The sequence below is a fragment of the Varroa destructor genome, unplaced genomic scaffold (genome assembly GCF_002443255.2).
Source record: "Varroa destructor unplaced genomic scaffold, Vdes_3.0 BEIS01000006.1, whole genome shotgun sequence".
NCBI lineage: Eukaryota > Metazoa > Arthropoda > Arachnida > Mesostigmata > Varroidae > Varroa > Varroa destructor.
Window position 1 is genome coordinate 6,280,553 of NW_019211459.1, and position 21,086 is coordinate 6,301,638.

Genomic DNA, 21,086 nt, shown 5'->3' on the forward strand with positions numbered 1-21,086 from the left:
CTTCGTCGCCAGCAGACAGAGTTGTCGGCGCCGCTCGACCACTGGCAATTATCAATTTTTACTTAACAAGTTGTGTTAGCCCCGTATTGGTATGACTGTGGTAGTGATGACCGTTCTGAACGTGCCGAATCTACTGACAAGTCAGACCAATGTAGAGTCGAGTGGAACTCGTCATTTACTGCCAGCTGCAAGGGATAGATCTTCGTTAAAGACCACAGAGAATTTCTCAGTTTACGCCCTTGCGCTAATCATCATCGCTTCATTTAGTCTGTTCTTCTGTTCGAAGCCGTGTGCATCGAAGCAAACGGAGAGAAATGGATGATCCTACTAAAAACTTGTACTGTAGATCAGGAATAACTCTAAGGTGTGATTAAGAAGAGAAGTAAGGGAAAAAACGATCTACTGCAGTTCACGCAGATACGTATGATAGGACATTCAAGTATCCCAACGGGATGACAGACAACGCAATGCTATAGCATTGCCGAAGCTTCCTTAATAAATACAATCGATTGCGGTCACAGTTATTTCCCACGTGGATGGAACGTAGCTACTCACTAAGTGCAACAAACTTGGCTAGCCATGACCTTAATAGTAGATGGATCAACGTCTCCATTTTATATGTATAAATGGTCGAATCTGCCTTTGTGGCTATTCATCTTCATGCATTCGTACCATTCTACTACGATTTGCTTTTATTTTATCCGTATGAATCCGTACATGATACGTAAAGGATTCGCCTTTGTACCAGCTGCATGCTCACGTATCACCTGGCGCTAAACCAATAAAGATACAAGTAAATCAGACTGATAGGCATCTCTCCAGTTCTATAAGGAGCTACAGTATGCCATTGTCTTTCAATCCAAAATTTATTCCGAACAAGCACGTCTTTTTTACAGTTGGAGTATGTGTGCGGTATAACCATCCGTAAATTATTAAATAATTCTAGGAAAAATAGAGATGTGCTTAATCTCTTGGTGTACAGCTCAATTAAAGCTGACAGAAAGCTCCTCATGAACTCCATACCCAGCGCCAGCGGGAAACTAAGTAACGAGCTAGGGCCATTCCAGTTTATGATGCAGTGCGTGGGCAGGCATAACTGAGGTCAATCTTTAATTTTTCGAACTTGGGCTTTCTGGGGCCTCTTTAACCTTACATTTTTCGCGTCTCTTTTTTGCCATCCGATCTCACGCTGAACAGATGGATTTTTCGCGGTCCTTGCTTCCTCCTTTCAACATCTATCTTTACAAAAGTTATCGCAGCCACTGAAGAAAAGAAACGGTAGACGACGCTCGAGAAGAATGAATAAAGATCAAAGCAGCCAAGTCACAACAACTACTGTTTCAAGAAAGCGGAAGCTGCATTACGAAACAGTAGCCGGAGGGAACGAACGTGAGCGAGGAGCGTTTTGCCAGGCTGTCAAGCGGGCCTAGAACTAGGAAAAATTGAGCTTAGCAAAATCTACGTAGGTGAAACACTGTGAGAGACTGTTCGAACCCTACACGATAGAATCTAACTAAGAGAAAGAGAAGAAGGAAACGGGAGATGAGGATAAGTTGGAACATAGTTAGATAGAATTAAGAAAGAGGTCAGAAACCGGAGGGACGACAGGCGTAACAGCAGCTGCGATAACTCGCGTAGTCCAAAATGAATGGCTTGTCCGCAGCGCCCTACACAACGTCAGCTCTACCGGTTGAAAATGTCAGCACGGTCGCTGGTGTCTCAATGCAATTCAGTCCTAGTTTTCATTCTTATCAGGAAAACTTGGCCAGTTGTACCAGACCCGCGACGTCGCTAATGCACGAGTCTGAATGATAGAGCGACAAAGTACGAGAGCGAGTGAGATTACTGGCAAACAGTTGAAAGCGTCGATCGAAGTGCTGCAGCCGGCAGATGACGTACCAGCAGACGATCGTACGAGCTAGTCCGACTCAGCCATTTGCTGCGTCGTGGTAGTGTCAATGTCACACGCTCCAACTCCTCTTGGGGAGCGGGAAAGCCCCCTTAAAGAACGAAAGATCAAAAAACAAATAGAGACATAGAAAAATTAATATTCGCCCCATAAAGGGTAACCTACCTGAGCTAAGCAACACATATGACGAACCAGACGACACACAGTACTGGCAAAGAACGAACGTTGTTATAGTTGATAGGTACCAATTTTTTAAAAACTAGAAATTACTTAATTGTAAAAATAGCAATCATTTTTTAGCAAAAAGAAACTATTGCGGTACATGCATATGTGCACTAAATCGTCCATATCATTCAAAGATGTTGGCGTATTGAGCTGTTAGCTCGAACTTTCATTTGACTTTACTTCACTGTAAAATCTGAAATCTGAAGACACTGCTGTGTCTGAAATTCACCACTGCAAGTGTCGTCTATCCCACGAAGCCAAATTCCATTAACCCCATTTAGTAATGTTTGGCGGTGATTCGCCAGTCCCTCTGTGACCTTTTACCAGTCACCGGTAATGCTCGTGTTAAATCTAGAATGGCTACGCTATCCCCGCCAATAAAGCGCATGAATCTAGCTCATAGGTGCTGGGCTCTGGGCAGACAGCTTATCGCTCGGTTCGTGTGAGAGTCGATGCGGGCATGTTGATAAAAGTCCCACAGGCTTACGACTATCCCGGAAATGTCGACGAGATGTTGGACCTTACTTGTTCGTTTTCTGTTATCCGGCTGTCCGCTTCGCACTGTCAACGGCGGGTTAAACGAACGGCCAGCTGCTGGAATTGCGGCAGGAGTAACCGCAAGTAGGAGTGCGGAGCACGAGATTATAGGTCTTCCAGAAAAGGATGGTACTGCATGTGTGGAACGGCAGCGAGACTCAGTGGTAGAATTGGGCGAAAAATGCATCTAATAGATGGTTAGGTAGAGACATGAACCCTTCCACCCAGCCCATCAATGTGGGATTGGGAAAGTGGGGTTGGTTCGCCTAATTACGAAACGGGTGAATCAGCAAAGCGCCCAGGCTGAAAGTGCAAAGGCATGAAGAGCCTTACTTCAGCCTGCTCATCACCGCCACCGACACTCAACGGAATGACGAACGATTGACGAAGAGGAAAATACGGACTTGTGTGACGACGGCAAGGGTCTACCCACAAAGGCAACGGCACGGGTTCGAAATGTGCCCTTCGAATGTGTGTGGGAGAGAAGTATGAACTATGGGCTGTTATGGAGTTCATCACTATAGAATATGGTTGTATACTCGAAAAACCCAGAAGAGACCAGGGATCTTCTGGTTCATTTTCCGAACGAATATAGCGCCAACAAAGCAACAGCGTGCGGATTTTCTCAGGTTCAATAATGACGGGTGACTGGGGCCAAGGCCGGGCCGGCTGAGTTGCTATGCAGGGAAATGTAAGCTTGAGCTAGGCGTCGTGTGATATATAAGACCTGTGAGGATCCTTCGGGTGCTTTTGCCTACGATGGCAGAGGCATCTCACTGTTGATCTGTGTAGGACCGTCAGTAATCGGAAGGAAGAGGATTTTAAACGCTTGCATTTCTAGGGCAAAGCTGGACAATTTCTCTGTTTTTTCACCTCCAACTTTGTACCTCCAGCAACCGTAAGTGGCCGCGACTCTTAACGAAACTTACAAATAGTTTAACATCTGCAGGTCGGCGTTTAGTAGTTGCGCTCGTTGGCACGAATCCGTAAATGGTCTACCATAAATGTATGTCTGTATATGCGAGTACAAGCAACTCGCTAAAAATGGAATCGAACATAATTAATACGTATTACTTATAGTTATGTCCATACATCATCAGCTGCATTCTATTGGGTGCATTGGAAAAGTTACAATACAAAACGCGCAAGAAATATCCTTTGTTTATATCTGTATGTAGGACATACATCGTCTTAAGCTCCCAGAATGTTTCCTTTAGGCGTTATTACTATTGGTTTTTTATTCGTTCGAAGAAAAGTTTTAAGTTTAGTTTAACAAAAAGTAGAAATCCCTTTTTTACAATGAAGTTCTACACTCATATCGCGAAAACAGGTAGATACATCCTGTCAGGTATTGTTGCGCACTTTGTTCACCTCATTCTGCAATATATTGTTCTAATATAGTTCTATATTACGAGTAGTTTGCAAAGGAATCGTTGATGCAAGAAACCCTAAATATATCAGTCTGACTTCCAGACAGCTTATGATGGTTATTAAGATCAATTACACTGTTTACTCTGTAACACCTCCGCGATAGCCCTATATCGCGTGAAATCGACAAACACTCTCCAATAATGGCCAGTTTTTGATACAGAGAAATCAAATAAACTCGCTTTGCTTTATTAGCACTTACCATATCGTCCTTGATTGGAATCGCCATGACTTGAAATAGGACAGACCTATTCTATTCATGCAAAGCTATCTCTTAGACAATTAACAACGAAAGGTTCTCGGAACAGCCGTACAACTCCGACTGCGTTGTTTTGCCATATGCCATGGTTACATAAAGCGCACTTGGCTGTTCACTGGGCAATCGTTGACGGTTGTTGCACAGGCCTAGCGTGTTTTTCAAAAGGCCGTGCGGTTCCAGCTTAGCTTGCCAAGCTCCTAGCTGCAGGGAACCCGACAGCGCCCCATCGGTTCTTGGATGGGACCAGTCTCAGGACTCTGGGCTTCACTTGCAAGTACCGCGCAATGCGATTGAAGCGAATCGGTCCGACTGGACTGGAGAGAGGTTTGCAAACCTCGATACCTCTCGTCAAAGTAGTTTGTTTAGTAGAAGCGCGCAGAGGAATAGCAGCTCGGAACGATGAGAAAGGCTGGGCCAGTGTGTAGGTGGATTGACCATTAGCCGTTTCAGTGGGTGAGTGGACAGAGGGTTAGGATTGAACAGAGTCTACCCAACTCGGCTGACTCTAATGGGTGTCCGTAGAGCCCACAGACGATGAATAGTCTGATCGAAAACAGCCAACCACTGGTCGAAGAAGGCGTCCACCTCTAAACGCGCACTCAGCTGGCAGCTTACGGCAACCTTTAAAAAACTGAACGAACCTAGTACCTAACCAGACCGGAAGGGTGTCGCCTAAAATCCTACCGCATGGGTCTGTTGACGCTAAGGCTCTGCGCAAGAAAGAAGGCGGCGACCAACGGGTGTGTGATGAGTGCCGATCCAGTACAGCATAAATTGGTTGCAGATCAAGTTATTTTGGCATAGAAGCATTCGGATTTCAATTTTATGCCCTTGTAGATCTCTGGTTCCCACAAGTCTTGTTCATATTTAGGTTAGTCCTTCCTATTTGGGCGTCATGAAAGCTTCTAAGCCGTAGAGCTTCGTTCGGGAGTAAAAGCTGCCGTAATAATAATCAGTTAATACCCTACAATTGACATAATAATACCCTGAAAATCCATCATATATCGAAAGCGGTGAATTTTAATGACGAATTATATTTCCTATGGTATATAATAAAGGTAACACATTTTGTTATAGCAAGAGGACTGATGCGAGGTTCGCCGCCTTAAAGCCGCTATGGCTGTTCAACAGTACGTCTCTGCAGCAGTACATATAATTCGCATTCTGCGTTATGTTACACGACCTATAATAATAATAATAATAATAAGTAACTACGATTACCCACAAGTGAATATCTGGTAAGATTGAATGCCAATGCGCTTAGACCTATAAAGCATTTTACGTCTCTTGCGGACGATCTCGAAATCAATACTTAACGCCATATTGTTACAATTTCTAGGCGAATAGAGTAAATTTGAAGTATGTAGCCTTTGAAAGGACTTTCGTCGAACAGCATACGAGGTATACACGCTGCATTTCGGCCTGAAAAAGCCGAAATACGCAACAGAACGCCAGACCTAATCGGCCAATGAAATAATTTATAGCCGAACCCGCATAGGGTAAACGGTTTATGGTATGCCAAATCGAATTATAAGCCACAAGACTTTGGGCAAGATTTTTATTAAATAGGTGCACTGCCATCATATATAACAGTACGGGTTCAAGGGAGCCACGCTATTACAGACAGCGGTTATCGATGTTTGTATTATAATATTAAAGCGTTATTATAATAAAGCGTTTTAAAGTGTTTCACATAACAACGCTAACTGTGTAGATAGAGAAAAACCTTTGTACCTAGTTTTCATTTGTTCCAGTAAATGAAATTCCCGTTCTTAGTTTGCAGCGTTAAAAATTTAAATTCTAAACCGTGGTGATTATGTCGCCAACTATTTGCTAAGCAGAAAAAAGACACAGAACAGCTAGTTCGTAATTGCCTATGTAAAGGTCGTCCGGGTTGCTTGTATATGTCATACCTAGGTTTTCTAGCCTTGCCTCGATATCACATAATCAAAGCCAATATCTTATAATCAATAACGTCTTGTATACTGATCTAGCATCAATTTCGACGCTTCCTAATCACTGTGTACTTTTTCCAAATGTATTCCAAAAAAAAAAGTGGTCAGTAGTAGGAAAAAGCAAATAAAGGACGCCCGTTGTACTGAAAAAAACTAATTGAAGAGTACATGTCAAATTAAAATGATGTTGTTTCAGTGGGAAACACCATGTACGCCCCCTTCTCAAAAAGAGAGAAAAGTTGGGAAAGGGACATTGCCTTGAAACTTATTTTAAAAACACTCACTAGATGTGCTTGTTTTAGCAGCATCTAATTTCGTGTGTCATTCCTAACTTAAATCCCATCGGTTTGAAGCTAAAGAAAAATCGTCCAGAAGAGAGCTAAACTGTTTTATAGAGACTCGAGGCCGGTGACTGGTGTCGAGGCATGCGCGGAACACAGACGAGATCTTGTACGAATTTTCCATGTTTACAGCAGTTCGCAAGACGTGAGAGAAGAAAAGCGTCCTGTAAAGCCGTGTAAAGGCACACTATTGTGAATTTGCTCGTAGTTTTGCAAAGAAGGACTGCTGGGCTTTATATCGCTATGCCACATTAAAACAGTAACGGTGTATAAAAGACCAGCAGTTACTTTGACAGGTCAGGGGCGGCTGAAGGAAACAGTGCAAACAGGCCATGTGTACAGACGCTACGTCCGTGGAATCTACAACAAATATTAAATGGTCCAGGGCAAAAGGCAAAAACCTGCTCTGCAGTTTGAAAGACCGGAATGAAAATATACAACGACCTGCTGTGCTTGACTCGAACGATAAAAAGTGAAGCGATGTACTTTGCAGCGGCAGCAACGTCAACGCGTTCTCAAATGCTACTATATAAAACGTGCGGTGCGTCAAATGAACTTTCTTGTAGATGGATCATGTTTTATGTCTGTTTAGCAAATTAAGCTCCAAGTTATCTAGTCATTTTATTGCACTAGTAGCGACAATAGAACTCCTAAACATCGCGCTGAAATAAATTTTTTAATGTTGCCGAATGACGTTGCTACAATCCGCTCCCTGATGGTGTCCGCTTTGGCAGGCGCTCGGAGACGTATAAGCCGAACAGCTCGGGTAGTAGTAATCTGTGCAAATGGCTTACGAGATGTTAGGGCAATCCCGGCTTGTTCATTAATGGTTTTGAGACTTACCTCTGGCCAATGTCAACTCCCGTCGAGTGTATGGGACGTCGACTCGTCTATGCCCTCTGAGCAAGTAATTTTTTCGAGACCGGGCGACTTTCCACAAGGGCATCGCAATGGCCTCCTTCTTATGACAGAACTCACGGTAACCCCCTCTCCGAATCTAGGCTCGTCATGGAACCCCGCGTATACGGAGATCATCGCTGACGCTGCTTCGATGAGTTAGGAACGGTTGTGATTTAGCGCGTCCGTATATGCTGCTTCATATATTAGTATTTCCGGAGCGGTCCAGGAATAAGGCCATCGAACGGAGCGCGGTATCTCTATGCCGCTAGCCCGGCTTTGTTTGACCAGTTCAATCTGACTTTTGAGTTTACCGAAGAAGGGACTATACGAAAAGCCAAATCTTTTTTCTCAAGCCGAAGACCTGGAATAAGAAGTTCGAGGGAAGTTGGTTGCTGTTTGCCCTTTGAGATTTGAGTCCGGTATCAGGCGCCTAGTCAAGTTAATAAGTATAAACTACATCAACTTATACGAGAGCTCTTGACTCACACTGTAACCACAATTATTTGCAGGTCTAACGCTATCTACAGAACATGCTAAATTGTTGGAAAATTCAACTCTGCAACCCGATGCTTGACCACCATTAAGTTCCAATTCAGGATCTCCTGCCTTTCTACGTAACAGGACACTTCAATTCTACCTCCGTAGCATTCTACATGGTCGCGTTTGTTGAGTGTATTTCTCCGCCACCGTAAACAGACGCAGACCAACAAATAACAGTTCCTGCAGCATTAGTGCGTAGTGGAACCGACCAATACGAGACTTAGTCGGACGCGACGTTGGCGTTATTCCCTATAGTAGAAGCCCATGCTTCAAGGCTGATGGGGAAATTTTACGTCTAGAATCTCGTCTATACAAGTGCTACCAGTTTGCCCTCTCCACTCCCTTTAGCCATTTTCTACTTGCCGTCTACCTTTCCTAGAGCCTTTTCAGAATAGAAGAGAAAGACGAAACCCCACGACATGGGACCTTAGGACAAGAAAAGCTGCAGCAACAACAATAGCATCCTGCTTCATAATGCACCTTGGGGAAGCTTAGTGTTATTGATCTAATAAAAGTTTAACGCTCCCGCCTATAAGAAGGCAGTCCAACGGCAGGGAGAAGCAACAACCGATGCCCAGAACCGAGGACACGTGGTGCACACAATAGAGAATTGTTTATCGAAGCGATACGCTCACAGGCGACGACCAGACGTTTGAGTCAGCAACAGCTGCACCAGCTGTGACGTCTTGCTTCATGTTTTGAAAGCGTCGGATCTTGGAGATTGCGATGTTTCTATTATAGCTTTGTTTAAAGCACTGATGGGTTTGCTAATGTTCGGCGATTTAGCTAAGCTACACTGAGCCAAAGACGCAACCGTACTATTATGAAATCTAAAATTATAGTTTTGGTAAAGGCTATTGTATCCGTTAGTATAACGCACCAGCAAATACCTAATGATGCATAGCATTATAAACCAGCTCTGTGTAAGTCTTTCCTTGCGGCAGCCAATCAATGTCACTTTCATTTTTTCTTGGGCTATTCGTTAAAAAAATTAGCTGAAGGTCCTAGCAAGTTATTTACAGGAAAGTTTATCTAAGTTCAGAATGGCGCCAACAAAAAGAATAACTAAATGTATTAACATCAATCTTTCCTTACTACAAACTTCATACATTCGAGATTTTACTCAATTATATTTAATAAAGTAAGTTTCGTTGGCTTTTGTCATAACAGTTATTGACTTCAACCAATATTTCACTACTATTTTACCTCAAATCTGAAATGGCAGAGCAGATACTTACCTCAGGCTTATCGACTGTCGATGGATTGCCAGGTCATTAAATCTCAAAATATCCTTAAACGAAGTTTATATGATGAAAAAGTAATTTTCTGGCGCGACGTAAGGGCCAGAGGCATCATCGGCCCATTTGCGAAACTATAAACTGCAGAATTTGAGGAGATGGTGTCAGGTTTTCTGGTATCCCAAATCGTTAAGGAAGGTTTGCGGGGATTTGCGGTTTCAGCAAGATGATCTACCCCTTCATGTAACTAATTGCGTTATTAAGCAATAATTTCGGTAAGCGATTCATTTCCAGGAGAGGGAACATCGAATAGCCTCCCAGAATCACGCGACATATTTTTATGGAGGTATTTCAAAAGCAAGTTGAGCTACGGTAATCCATGGACGGCCGATCAACTTGAGGAAAATATAGGCTTTGTCATTTCAGACATGAGTATGCAAAAAATTAATCGGAAAATAGGATCGCCAAGAAAAAAAGACAAGCAAGACGAAGTTATTGATGTTATATTCAGGTAGATAACTTCCGATGTGTAAAGTTCGTGATTAAGAAAGATTCATGCGTTTCATTGTGTCCGTTGCTTTCGATCATTTGGGCGTCGTCCTGTCCGAACTTATTCTTGTTAACTGAGTAACAAGTCATTCCTGTTTAACTACTGTCCTATTCAGACATATGCTGGCGGTGTATGCACGAAAGGATTTTTCAGGAACCATATTTACCCGCTTTACAATCTATCGGATGCATCTATGCACGCTATTCAAGATAACACACATATATTTGCATGCTACCGTTAGTGACTATATCAGTGAGAACGACTGAAATTCAGAGTTATGAATGTATCTAAGTAGCATATATCTATATGCTCAAACGTGCACATGTATATAAAAAAAGAGAACATAGTTGTATTTCTTTCACGTATCGGCCTATTAACGTTGATAGAAGGCATAATAACATTATATTTCCTTCACGTTCGACGCGGTAGCTGGCAGGTGATATCGGTTATTCTCCCAACTGCCGGTGGGTCGGTCCGAATTGATCGTCGATGGCTCCCGCATCGGCTGCTGAAGCGGACCAGTGAGATAAAAATCGCCCCATGGCAGCATCCGCAGAATCATTGTGCCTGCTACCTCTAGGCTTCTTACTGTGTCCCATCGGTAAAAGATGGCTAACGTCGAAGTGGCGTACGACTGGCAATGTTGTAGCCTTCGTAAGACAAAGTTAAGGATTGGCAACAGCTTTGCTAACCGCGACCGGACGTTAGATAAAACGATCCACGCGAAGCCGCGATGGTGCAAGTCTCGTTTAGTTTGAGGGTCTGCCACCAGGGGGTTGAGGTACGATAGCTCATGGGTACGGGGGGTCTTTCGGGATCAAAACAGGGTCAGCTAAAAACGGCTGCAGCGAAAATGGAGGTGGCTGCACATACGACTGGCTCACACTACTTCCCCGACCTTATTGAGGGGTTCGTAGATAGGGGCAACCTCTCGAAGATGTACATTGTAGCCTAGTTCATGCCACTTCTCTTTTTCGTCGGCCGCCGCTTTTCGTCACGATCGGCATTATTGTGAATGGATCTACGCCGCATGAGGTAAACAAGATCGAACAAATGAATGATTAGAGTAAGAACCAGCTTCAACTGACAACCTACAGCTGCCACTTATGTTCCAATGGCTATTTATGTCTCTCTCACATACCGGTCGTTGTAAATAACCCCCTGAAAGGATATTCGAGAGAGGTAGTTATTAGAAAGGCCAATTTAACAAAGCATCCTAACATCGGCGTATACATGAAATTACCTTTGCGCATCGTTAAGTGTTTCGTCGCGAGGGTATTTTTTGTAAATGATTATGTAAATGTGATAAAATTATTGTATGAAACTAGCCGGTTCATGGTAACAACGAATAGAAATAGTTATAGTTTATATTAGAAAATATATTCGAAAGAGTTGATCACTTAAAGCGAAATAATTGCTCATGACTTCCTAAGTAACAAATGGCTGAGGACTATTATCTAGTTACAACCTGTAATACCCTTAAATGTGCCCTATTATAGTTAAGTTTAAGTAGCTTCTGAAGTTTATTCTTGTACAAACTTATATCACGCTGATTTACGGATTCAATGCGCATGCATTTAATTTTCTCGCAGTTTCAGCTTGTCTAAAAGCCTCTGCACGGTAGAGAGACACACAAATATTGTCAAATAATTTACTATAAGGAAAAAGCAGCTAGCGGGCAAAGTGTTCAAAAATCCCAAACACGAAAAAACTACGAGCACATGTTCGTGAACAAATACTGTAGGATACGTTAAAAAAAAACATTTGCAAGGGACCTATCGCATTTTATTTAAGAACAAGAGAACATTATCGCAACTAAGAGCTACTTAAAGGCTATCAACGATTCATATATTCTAGTTATATTCAACGCCAACCACAAACGCCGTGATTAAGCGATTTTGGTTTTCGCTGACTACTATTAGTTATAACGTATTTTTGCGTAATCGTCCATGACCTCACGTCCTCGCAAACAAATTATAACTTAGCTAGGATTCTGGCTAATCCCTCGGAGAGACACCGCCACCAGCCAAAGATCAAAGGAAACATCGACGCGCTCTAATATGGGCATACTTACCTTACGGGTTACTGTAAAGGTATCTATTTGCTATGATGCCACGCATTAGCATCGTGGGGGCGCGTTGTCCTAGTTCGCCTGTCAAGAGGATGCTCGATGCCTTTCGCTTGGTGGGTGGATCTGACGTCCTCGTGGTTAATAGACTAGCGGAAGACGAAAGGAAGAGCCTATCATCTATTAGGACGGCGAGCGAAACCGACCGTCAACACTTTAGCTACTATTGCAATACCATTCGATTTTTGTTATACAGTGAAGACAAGTGTAAGTTGGCGAACACTTAGGGCCATCCTAGGCGTATAATGTGTGGCCACAGGTAGACGCAGACAGACATCGATCTGAAGTCCGAGCAGCGATACTAGTAAATCTGAATTCGGAAAGGCTGTAGGCCAATAGACATTTCTCCTTGGTCTTCTTGTTCTTTATGCGGCAGACTGCCATCTTTTCCCATTTTATCTCATCTGCGTCATTCGTTCCATGCATCACGGCGTATACAGGATACATAATCAAGCTCCTGCCGCCTTTCCGTATCTTAATTTCATAACGGGAATTCATTTTCGGCTTCCAATATTAGGAACATTGCAATACAACAAAAATAACAACCGTTCGGACAAGCCACGAAACATATAGCTGTCTTATGGGAACTGTTTTCAATTACCTTTCACGTGCTGCGCCTCAACAACTGAGTAGTTCTAATGATTTTTCTCTTAAGTCAGACAGGGAAGCATCGTTAAGGTAACTATCAAATGAAGCCTACGAGAAAAGATGACTCGCGTTATGAACCTCGAACAAAGGACGACTAAAACATACCAGTCTTATTTGATCGTAAAGCTCTTGCTTACAATAGAAACGCTATTTGACTGCCGTATCGAAATGTTTATGTTATCCTTTGGGTAAGAATAATGTGAAAAAAATAGCTACCAGTTCAAAATTTTCTAATTTGCCTAAACTGTACCTGATCAAAACTCGTCATCAGATAGAATAGTGTCAGACCAGATAATTGTGCGCTTAAATAAGCGATACCCCTCCTAAAGCATATTTTAAAACAACTAACGAGTTACTGCTGCGATATATATATATATATAGTGGTACATCCCTGTCGAACAATTTTTTCCTGAAAATATATTCAAATATACCCTTTATTATTTCGTAAGAGCTCAGCTTATTTTGGTTCTTTTGTTTTATAGAAAACATGTTGATTTGAGGTTTATCGTTCAAATATCGGGCTTTCGTTTGAAGCATACACATTTGAGGATATGGCTTGTCATAATGCTATATTTGTTAACACCGACAAGCCCTGAGTGCTATGCATAGTACAAGGCTAGATCAGCTTTCGTAAGAAACGATATCCGTTGAAAAAAACACACACCTAAAGATAGTAGGGAAAGAAAATGTTGGCATTAAAAAAAAAAAAAAATTTTAGCTTTCCTCTTTAGGCCTTTAGTTTAAATAAGATATATTTTTAACCGTTCTCTAAAAAAAATTCAATAAATTTTAAAAAAATCTATATATATACCCAACATGTCTGTGAGTATGTTTAGTCAAGTACTATCAGGTACTTAGTCAATACTGAAATCACATTAAGATTAAGAGAAGTTTACATTCGTTCGCATTTTTTCTGTAAAGACGACCTGTTATCTTCTTTATTATTTATTATTATTATTACAGGTGGTTATTGCCTTTTATTCGATGCGCTGCCTTCTCTCGAGGAAAGCCCTTTCAGGAGGTCGATCTCAGCTAGTGTAATCGAGATGAACTCATATAGAATATAAGCTCTTGTTACAGCCGATAGTTGCGGACAACTAGTCTGATACGGGGCAATAGCTTGCCATTTTCCAGAGTTCACGGTAAGCAACATCAGTAGAGAGCGGATCCAACACAAAGTCATGTCACGGGGTGTTGCGAGATCCCCGAGGTTGGCTTGAATGAACCGCTAGTAGTAACGGACCTCGACCCATGATGCCACTCCCAGAGACCACAGACGCTGGCTGCCACAGTTTTATATAGGTACACACGTACAGTCTTCGCAACGCGATGGGAACCGGTCCTCCTTACTCCTTCAAGTTCGATCAGTCCTTATGATTTCGCTGCCTCAATAGATGACATCGTCATTTCGAGGCACGGCATCAACCCGCCACATGTAGCAATCGGAAGGCAATAAAATAATGAACGAACGCAATGTACGGACAAATGCAGGCAGGGCTTTCAGGCAGATACATGAAGGCCTGAAGAAGAAGATGATCTAAGGAAGGTGGAGCGCTTGCTGGGCCGACGCTATGATGATGACGATGCCCGTAATGGACCGGGGTATGCAGCGACGAAGCCCTCAGCGGTGAGAAAGCACAGGACTCTAAGTTAAGAAAAGCTGCTGGAGGATTTGGACGCAAAATGCCTTTTACGAAATATACATCGTTTAATACATCCGCAGCGTCGAAGAGGCAGCTGTTACTTAATCTAACGTAGGCCAAATCAAGTAACGCCGAAACTAGACAACAACTCAAACAAGTAAATAAAGTTGAATTAAATCATTATGCCACCAACACGTAAGTGTAGTTCGGTTAAAACTAAAGTGCTCCATAGTCCTTGACTTTTTCAGAATTAAGTTTCTAGATATACACCGTGCCGTTGATTTAAACTACGAACGAAAACTACGGCATAATATCTTCTGTTAGCTTTCCACGAATTGCTACTGTAAGCTAGAATCTCTTTCCCACGATCTTTTCTTTGTTTTCTGTTTATTGTTGTTGTCGTCATCGCGATCGCCGTGGTCTTCTTTTATTACGTGCGCTTAGCAGTAAAGTTGTTTACTGTTGGCATTTACCGTCCGCTCCCGTTTCGTCAATCCCTTCGTTCGCGGCAACAACGGCAGCAGCGACTTAAATATCCACATTCATTGTCTTCTTTCGATACGTGACGAAGAGCTGGCCGAGTTTCTTGTTCGGATCGCTTCGCCCTCTTAGCCTTATCGCGGCGTGCCGCTAATCACTTCTTATTGTTCCGCTGTTATTATTGGCCAGGATTCGTCCGGTTAAACAGTAGTTACACTACGATGAGGACGCAGTTCTGGGGCGCTTTATGACGATAGTAGCGGTAGCGACGACGGCCCAATGCTTGTGGCTGGAACCAAGGCTATTCGGCGTCAAGGAGCAACTTTTTTAGCTGCTACTTTTGGTCCTGTCCATCGGACGATTGCCGTGGGATACAACCCGCTGTTCGGTGGGCTAGCAGACCAGCGGTTTTGTCTGACGGTGGGTCATCGATTAAGATCGAAGCAATACTAGCAGCAGTAACAAAGAGAGCAGTGCGAGGCCTCGGTAACAGATAAGGGACATAGAGAAGGCAGACGCTTTGTGGTCAGTGCGCGGAAAGAGAGCAAACTCTGCACGGCGGGTAACGCAAAACTGGGCGGGTAACAAACTATTCCGCCCACAAAGTAGAAACGAGCTGTACAACCTTATGTCGACAACAGTCGCCAGCAACAGCAATGGTAGTAACAGCTCGATCTACACACAAACACACACATACATATAGTTGTAACGGAAGCACAACAAGAGCGGAAAGCGATTCGAGATGAGCACAGGACGGTGGGGTCTGTAGCGAATACAATGTCTTCTCCAGCTATTGGCAACAGAAGGGACCCCTTACGCCCTCCTCTTACCCAACAACCCCTTTTTATTTATCTCTACAATGCGGCGAGACGCCATGCGAATGAATTGACGCTTGTGGAGAGAGGAGAAGGACAAAGTGCTGGCAAAAAATAATATAGAGGCGCAAAAGTAGCAGCAGTTCTTTGGAATTGGCAGCGCGAGGACAGGCGACGTGCCCAGCATCGATGCAGCATCTTACAAAGCGTGCAAACAGTTCCTTGTTGTTAAAACTGCTCGTCGGACGGCTGACGTCGCCCGAAGGTATGTTGTCGTCAGTTTGAGCGCGTGGCCGCCTTCGTTTAACCCCAAAGAACAATAGGACCTCGTAACCTTGCAACGAATGAAGGCTTAAGGTAAACGTGAATAACACCCCACATAGGCTGCTGTGACATGGCATACTAGCGACCTGCTTTGATTGGTTAGCGTAACGAGCCAAAAAGTTAACGAACGCCCCTACAGCGTGCATAATTTTTGCATATAGATATATATATGTCATATGCATACATTAGTCTCATTAGTAAAGCATTCACTGCCTAGAATAACCAAATATATGGACAATCAGCTATGCGACAAGTACACTTACCTTATGAATATTATAAGATAAAAACAAATGGAAATCACACAATATTACGTTTTTTTATTTTTTTTTTTAATTTAATTCACTCTGTCTTATAGCCTATAACTTTCGTTTTAATTTTCCGCAAGCATCTGCACATTTTTCCAAAAGGTAAGGTTACTATCTGTTAGCGATTCGTTTAAGCTGTCAGTCGTCGTTGTATACAAGTATCTATCTGCTCGGCCTACCTAGAGTATTAGGCCCTGAATACCGTTCGCATGGTAGATATCGCCTGTCGTTGCCCTTGTCGTCTTGCGTCGACGATATATGTAGAAGCGAAGAACGCCATGCGTACTCCGGGTGGTCGCCGGCTCCTCGGCAACCCAGATCGGCCCAGCTTAACTCAACGTCGTCGTGACGAAACATGGCTTTACATTCAAGGAGATTTAGCTTTGGCTTCTCGTTCGCGGCAGTCTACCGATGAACGCATTTTTTTGTTAAACACATGAGACCATTTAAAACTTTCCTATAGAAATCGATAAGGCTAAGTAACCATTGGGCTAACCCACGATCCCTTGTTCAGAAGCGGAGGTCCGTCAACCGGAAATAGATGAACGGCAGAGCCAACGAAAAAAACCCATGAGAACAAAAGCAATGCTAGTCGAATAGTAATAAGAAAAAGTCGAAAAGGTTCCTCGCACAAAGAGCCCCCCTTTTTTTTTTTGCAAAAAACGTAAAAATCTACGTACGATAGGGTAGATTACGTTATTAGTTGTTTATTGAGAATATGAAAAAGCAAAGAGTGTTTATGGACAAAATTTCTAAAATTACATAAACTAGAAGTCGCCCGGGATAGCCGCAGAGTCTGATACATATATCAAAATCATACTCTGCAACGATTGATACATAAATGACTGTTTAAGTACGCGTCATATCCGTTCATAATCCTAATCCGTACAACAACGAGATTTAGCTGTGTTCAGCGACTGCAACTTACGATTGGTTGACCATAGAGAAGTTTATCTATACTGACAATAAAGTTGCAAACAACTAAACACAATACACTTATTCGAAAATATTAAAGTAATTTTTGTTTATTATAATGATTATATATAAAATAATTTACATTTTTAAAAAAAATTCACAGTGGAATGGAGCATATGTTGAAGACGAGTAAGCCGAACGACTTGTATCGTATTCATTTCTATTTAGCCATGGGCGAGAAAAATACACCTGCTAATTTTCGCGAATTCAACTAAAAACAAAATGGGGGATACGTAGGTGGGCGTTGTTTCTACAGTATGCAAGCAATCTAATTATACCGTTTTATATAGACGAAATAAATTAGTAATTAAAATTATATCATTGTAATAGTAACAATAATGTGTCAGGTCCCTGGGACATCGGTCCGCTATCATGCACTAATAGATCTCATTTTTCTGGGTTTATTGCAGGAGGACCATCTTGGCGATATCTTCGAAAGCGAAAGAAATGAGGAATCCGGCGATAACTATTGTATGATATATTCTCATTCCTACATAGATATCTCCTATTAGATTATGTCAAAATGGTGCACCCTTACTATCTATGCTATATAGTTGTATCGACGTTACTTGGTGGGCTACACGCCTACGAGTTTAACCACGCCCAAGACTAATTATTTCTTTCTATATCGTAATCTCTCTGTATATGTATGTGGGCTCGGTATACGACGATATTACGTGGGTTTGGTCTGCTAACAGCCAAAATAATTTTGACTCCCACCCAAGAGGGTAAGGTTGTAACTTATAATCGCCGATACATAATCGTAACTTGAGTTTCGTAACTAACAGCACTATCGCATTAACACTGAATGTAAATAGGTAAATCGTATGTTATGTCATGTATGTATAAATATTTACAAGTACGTCAAAGAACTGCTTCTGTTTCTATTATATTCTTCTTTCCTCAAAACAGTAGCTTTGCAGTAATATTTTAAGTTATGACAACTTACTTACCTAAACCCATATCGGACGATAGCTCCGATATGAGTTTAGGTAAGATAAATCAATCAGTGACGACGATAGATTTCGATACTATTTCGTTTAAAAACAAAAACTGGGCACTAAACCTTTTTTTTTGCTACATTTCCTGACACAATAGCCACTACTGTGAGAAGTATGGTTATTAATCCATCTAATTAAATTGATGGCTGTTATGACTGAATTAATTTACTACTTAAGTATATAGTGTATATCGCCTTCAACCCATGCGACATTTTTTTCATTAGTAACAAATCTTGTACTAATCATCTGCGCTCCATTTGACTTTCCTTAGCGTCATACGTACGTAAATACAGTGTCCTTGTGAATAATGCTTTTTTTGCCTTTTTTTTTTATCCACCTAGTCCTTACACGACGAAGTATGCAGCACAGCGACTCCGGAAACCCAACATTAAGTCAGCAGATCTTCGAAATGACTACAAAAAGAACTATCTCTGATCAACTCTGCTGCATATAGCACCTCAATATAGGCAACAATTCTCAAGCCAGCCGGGTTACGCATTAAACGGGTTCGATGGGAACCAATTTATACGCTATATATTTCTAATTCATATGCTCGACTGACCAATTTTATTTTGACCAGTTTCGCGCATTTTACCTGTCCATCTAATAATTTTCGATCCTTTTTCCGGGCCTTAGCTTAGCGAAATCCAGTGATATACCTTTCTCTCTCGCTTTATATGTATATTATATTTTCATCCTCTCTATGTGTTTCGTTCACTTCCTACCTGCCCTCCTACGCTCAGCAGTTACTAATCAAATCCCTTGAGCATGATCTTCACTCTAGGGTTCCTCGTCGGCTCACTTTAAGATTCCATCGATTTGACTCTCATTCTATTGGCTGTCGGTGCTTCCCGTTTTTCGCCCCGCAAAAGCGCTGACGTTTTTCTTTATTTCTTAACCGTTTTCATTCATTTTAGGACTTATAACAGCGTGTACGAGCGTATATTTATTCAGGACGCTGATCTTGACGTCGGCGTCCCTGAGCCTATTGATTGCTTCGCGGCTCCTGACGTGCATGCCGTTGCCGCCACATACAGTCTGTCATTGATGCTTCGCCCGCTATTACTACGTAGTTTTGTGTTCGGCACGCTAGTACGTCGGACTGCTGTAACCCAAAAAGCATTCAGGTCAATATTTATATTCTATTAATTCTAACAGATTTAAGAACGAGATCGTCCTTGAAAGAGAAACGAGGCCCAGAGAGTGAAAGCACGCAGTAATCTTCAGCGCTTCATCGATGCACCTCTCCAACAATTCTGATCTCGGTCATTCGCACCGCTCCATACTCTCTCATTTCAACCTCCTTCACACACCCTCGCCCCCTAGCCCTCGCAAAACCCGCTACATACACCCGTAGACAAACGGGCATGCCAGTGCCCAAGTTTCTTTGATCTTTGACTTATCATCATCGCACGCCGATCCGTTCATTAGCTAGCCCAGTTGGTCAGCCGCGATCTGAATCGAGGCTAGCTCGAACCGTTGGCAACCTGGAATGGCACTAGCACGTTTTTTGTTCTTACCGTCGACCTTTTGGCTAAACCGTCCGCGCCCTCTATGTAAATTAGGTTATTTGTTTACTTATTTGATATAGCAGACCCATAGGTGAACAAACAGTTTAATCCAGCTGAAATGCAAAGCTTACTACTGAACACTTGCATACGATGTTTCAACCTTGTCTGCTTAGAGCGAATAACCAGCTAAAGCTTTCTACATTTAATAAATTTTTTATGTCAATTCATTACGGAACTTTGTATAATCCACCGTCTATATTGCTACACTATAAACCTACAATAGGTTTATACGGTATTTCCTACGAGGCCTCCGCATGTGAAACAACGCCTAGAGGATAAGACATTAATATGCCGATTTGGAGTACACTTGATAAGAGTGCGGTGCTCTGCGGAGCTCGTATCGCCTATTTTTTCGCCAGCATTCCGGCGAGATCCGCTTGAGACACTTATGGCTCTTATGATAGAAACATTCTGTGCATGATGCCATCCGAAACGCCTCTAGAAGAAGCAATGGACAACCGACAAGTGACCGGGACCCTTTGGGTTGTCGGCAATAAATTTTCTGAATTAATAACATTCACCTCGATGGATTAACACAACGAGTATTTAAAATTGATTTAACTCAAGGCATGCAACACTGACATAGAATTATAAAAAATCATCATTTTTGTCTAAGGAAAAGTTGCTGTCACTAAACTGGGTATGGCTTTAGTAAAATGACGCCGAAATCGTACAATGTCTGTTTAACGGTGAACCTAAAAATTTACTTGTAGAACCCCAATGAATAGTGCATTGCTTGTAAATTTTTTCTATGGTATATATGAACCTAGTTTAGACAACGTTTGACATTAGTAATAAAGAAGAGACTATCACGTGAACGACCATTACTACGATGGTCTACTACTACCACCACCAAGATAAACTATATGACTTTGCATAGGCTTATCTTGCGTAACAGATTTTAAAGGGAAGAAAGCCGGCACGATCAGCGGCGACAGGAGAAGCCAATGAACAGCGATGTAATGATGACCACGATAGTTTGTTTCCATGAAGAGTATCAGGAATAATAATTAGAAAAATAGTAGTATAGTTATAAAACGGTGCCCCATATGTTGTATAGGTGCATCGAAGCGTGCTTTCTTACAATGAATAGGTCTACCAATAGGCACTGAAACTTATGACAGGTTGTTTCTTCCGTGCAAAGTGTCCTGCTTTGCCTAAAACTATTCGTAAAACTATGCTTCCTTAGTCAAACTAGCGAGCAGCGTATATAAACTGGTTTAAGCTCAGTTTACGGCTTCTTCGACGGCGGTCGATGACGGCTTTTGTATCCCGAAAAACGTCTATTACGATATAAAAGAAAAAATAATTAAA

At 42.2% G+C, this 21,086-nt stretch overlaps 1 protein-coding gene across 19 annotated transcripts in view; it reads left to right on the top strand.

Annotated features, from left to right (window-relative positions):
- Positions 1 to 21,086, top strand: part of LOC111253553 (basement membrane-specific heparan sulfate proteoglycan core protein-like) — a 231,847-nt gene that overhangs the window by 143,954 nt on the left and 66,807 nt on the right. For all 19 annotated transcript variants that reach the window (XR_002674718.2, XM_086992110.1, XM_022813123.2 and 16 more), the window contains one exon: positions 17,611 to 17,671. Coding sequence is in view for 15 of the 19 variants with exons in the window: in XM_086992110.1 (XP_086848236.1) it covers positions 17,611 to 17,671 (61 nt within the window). In the remaining 4 variants the exon portion in view is untranslated. The remainder of the gene's footprint in view (positions 1 to 17,610; positions 17,672 to 21,086) is intronic.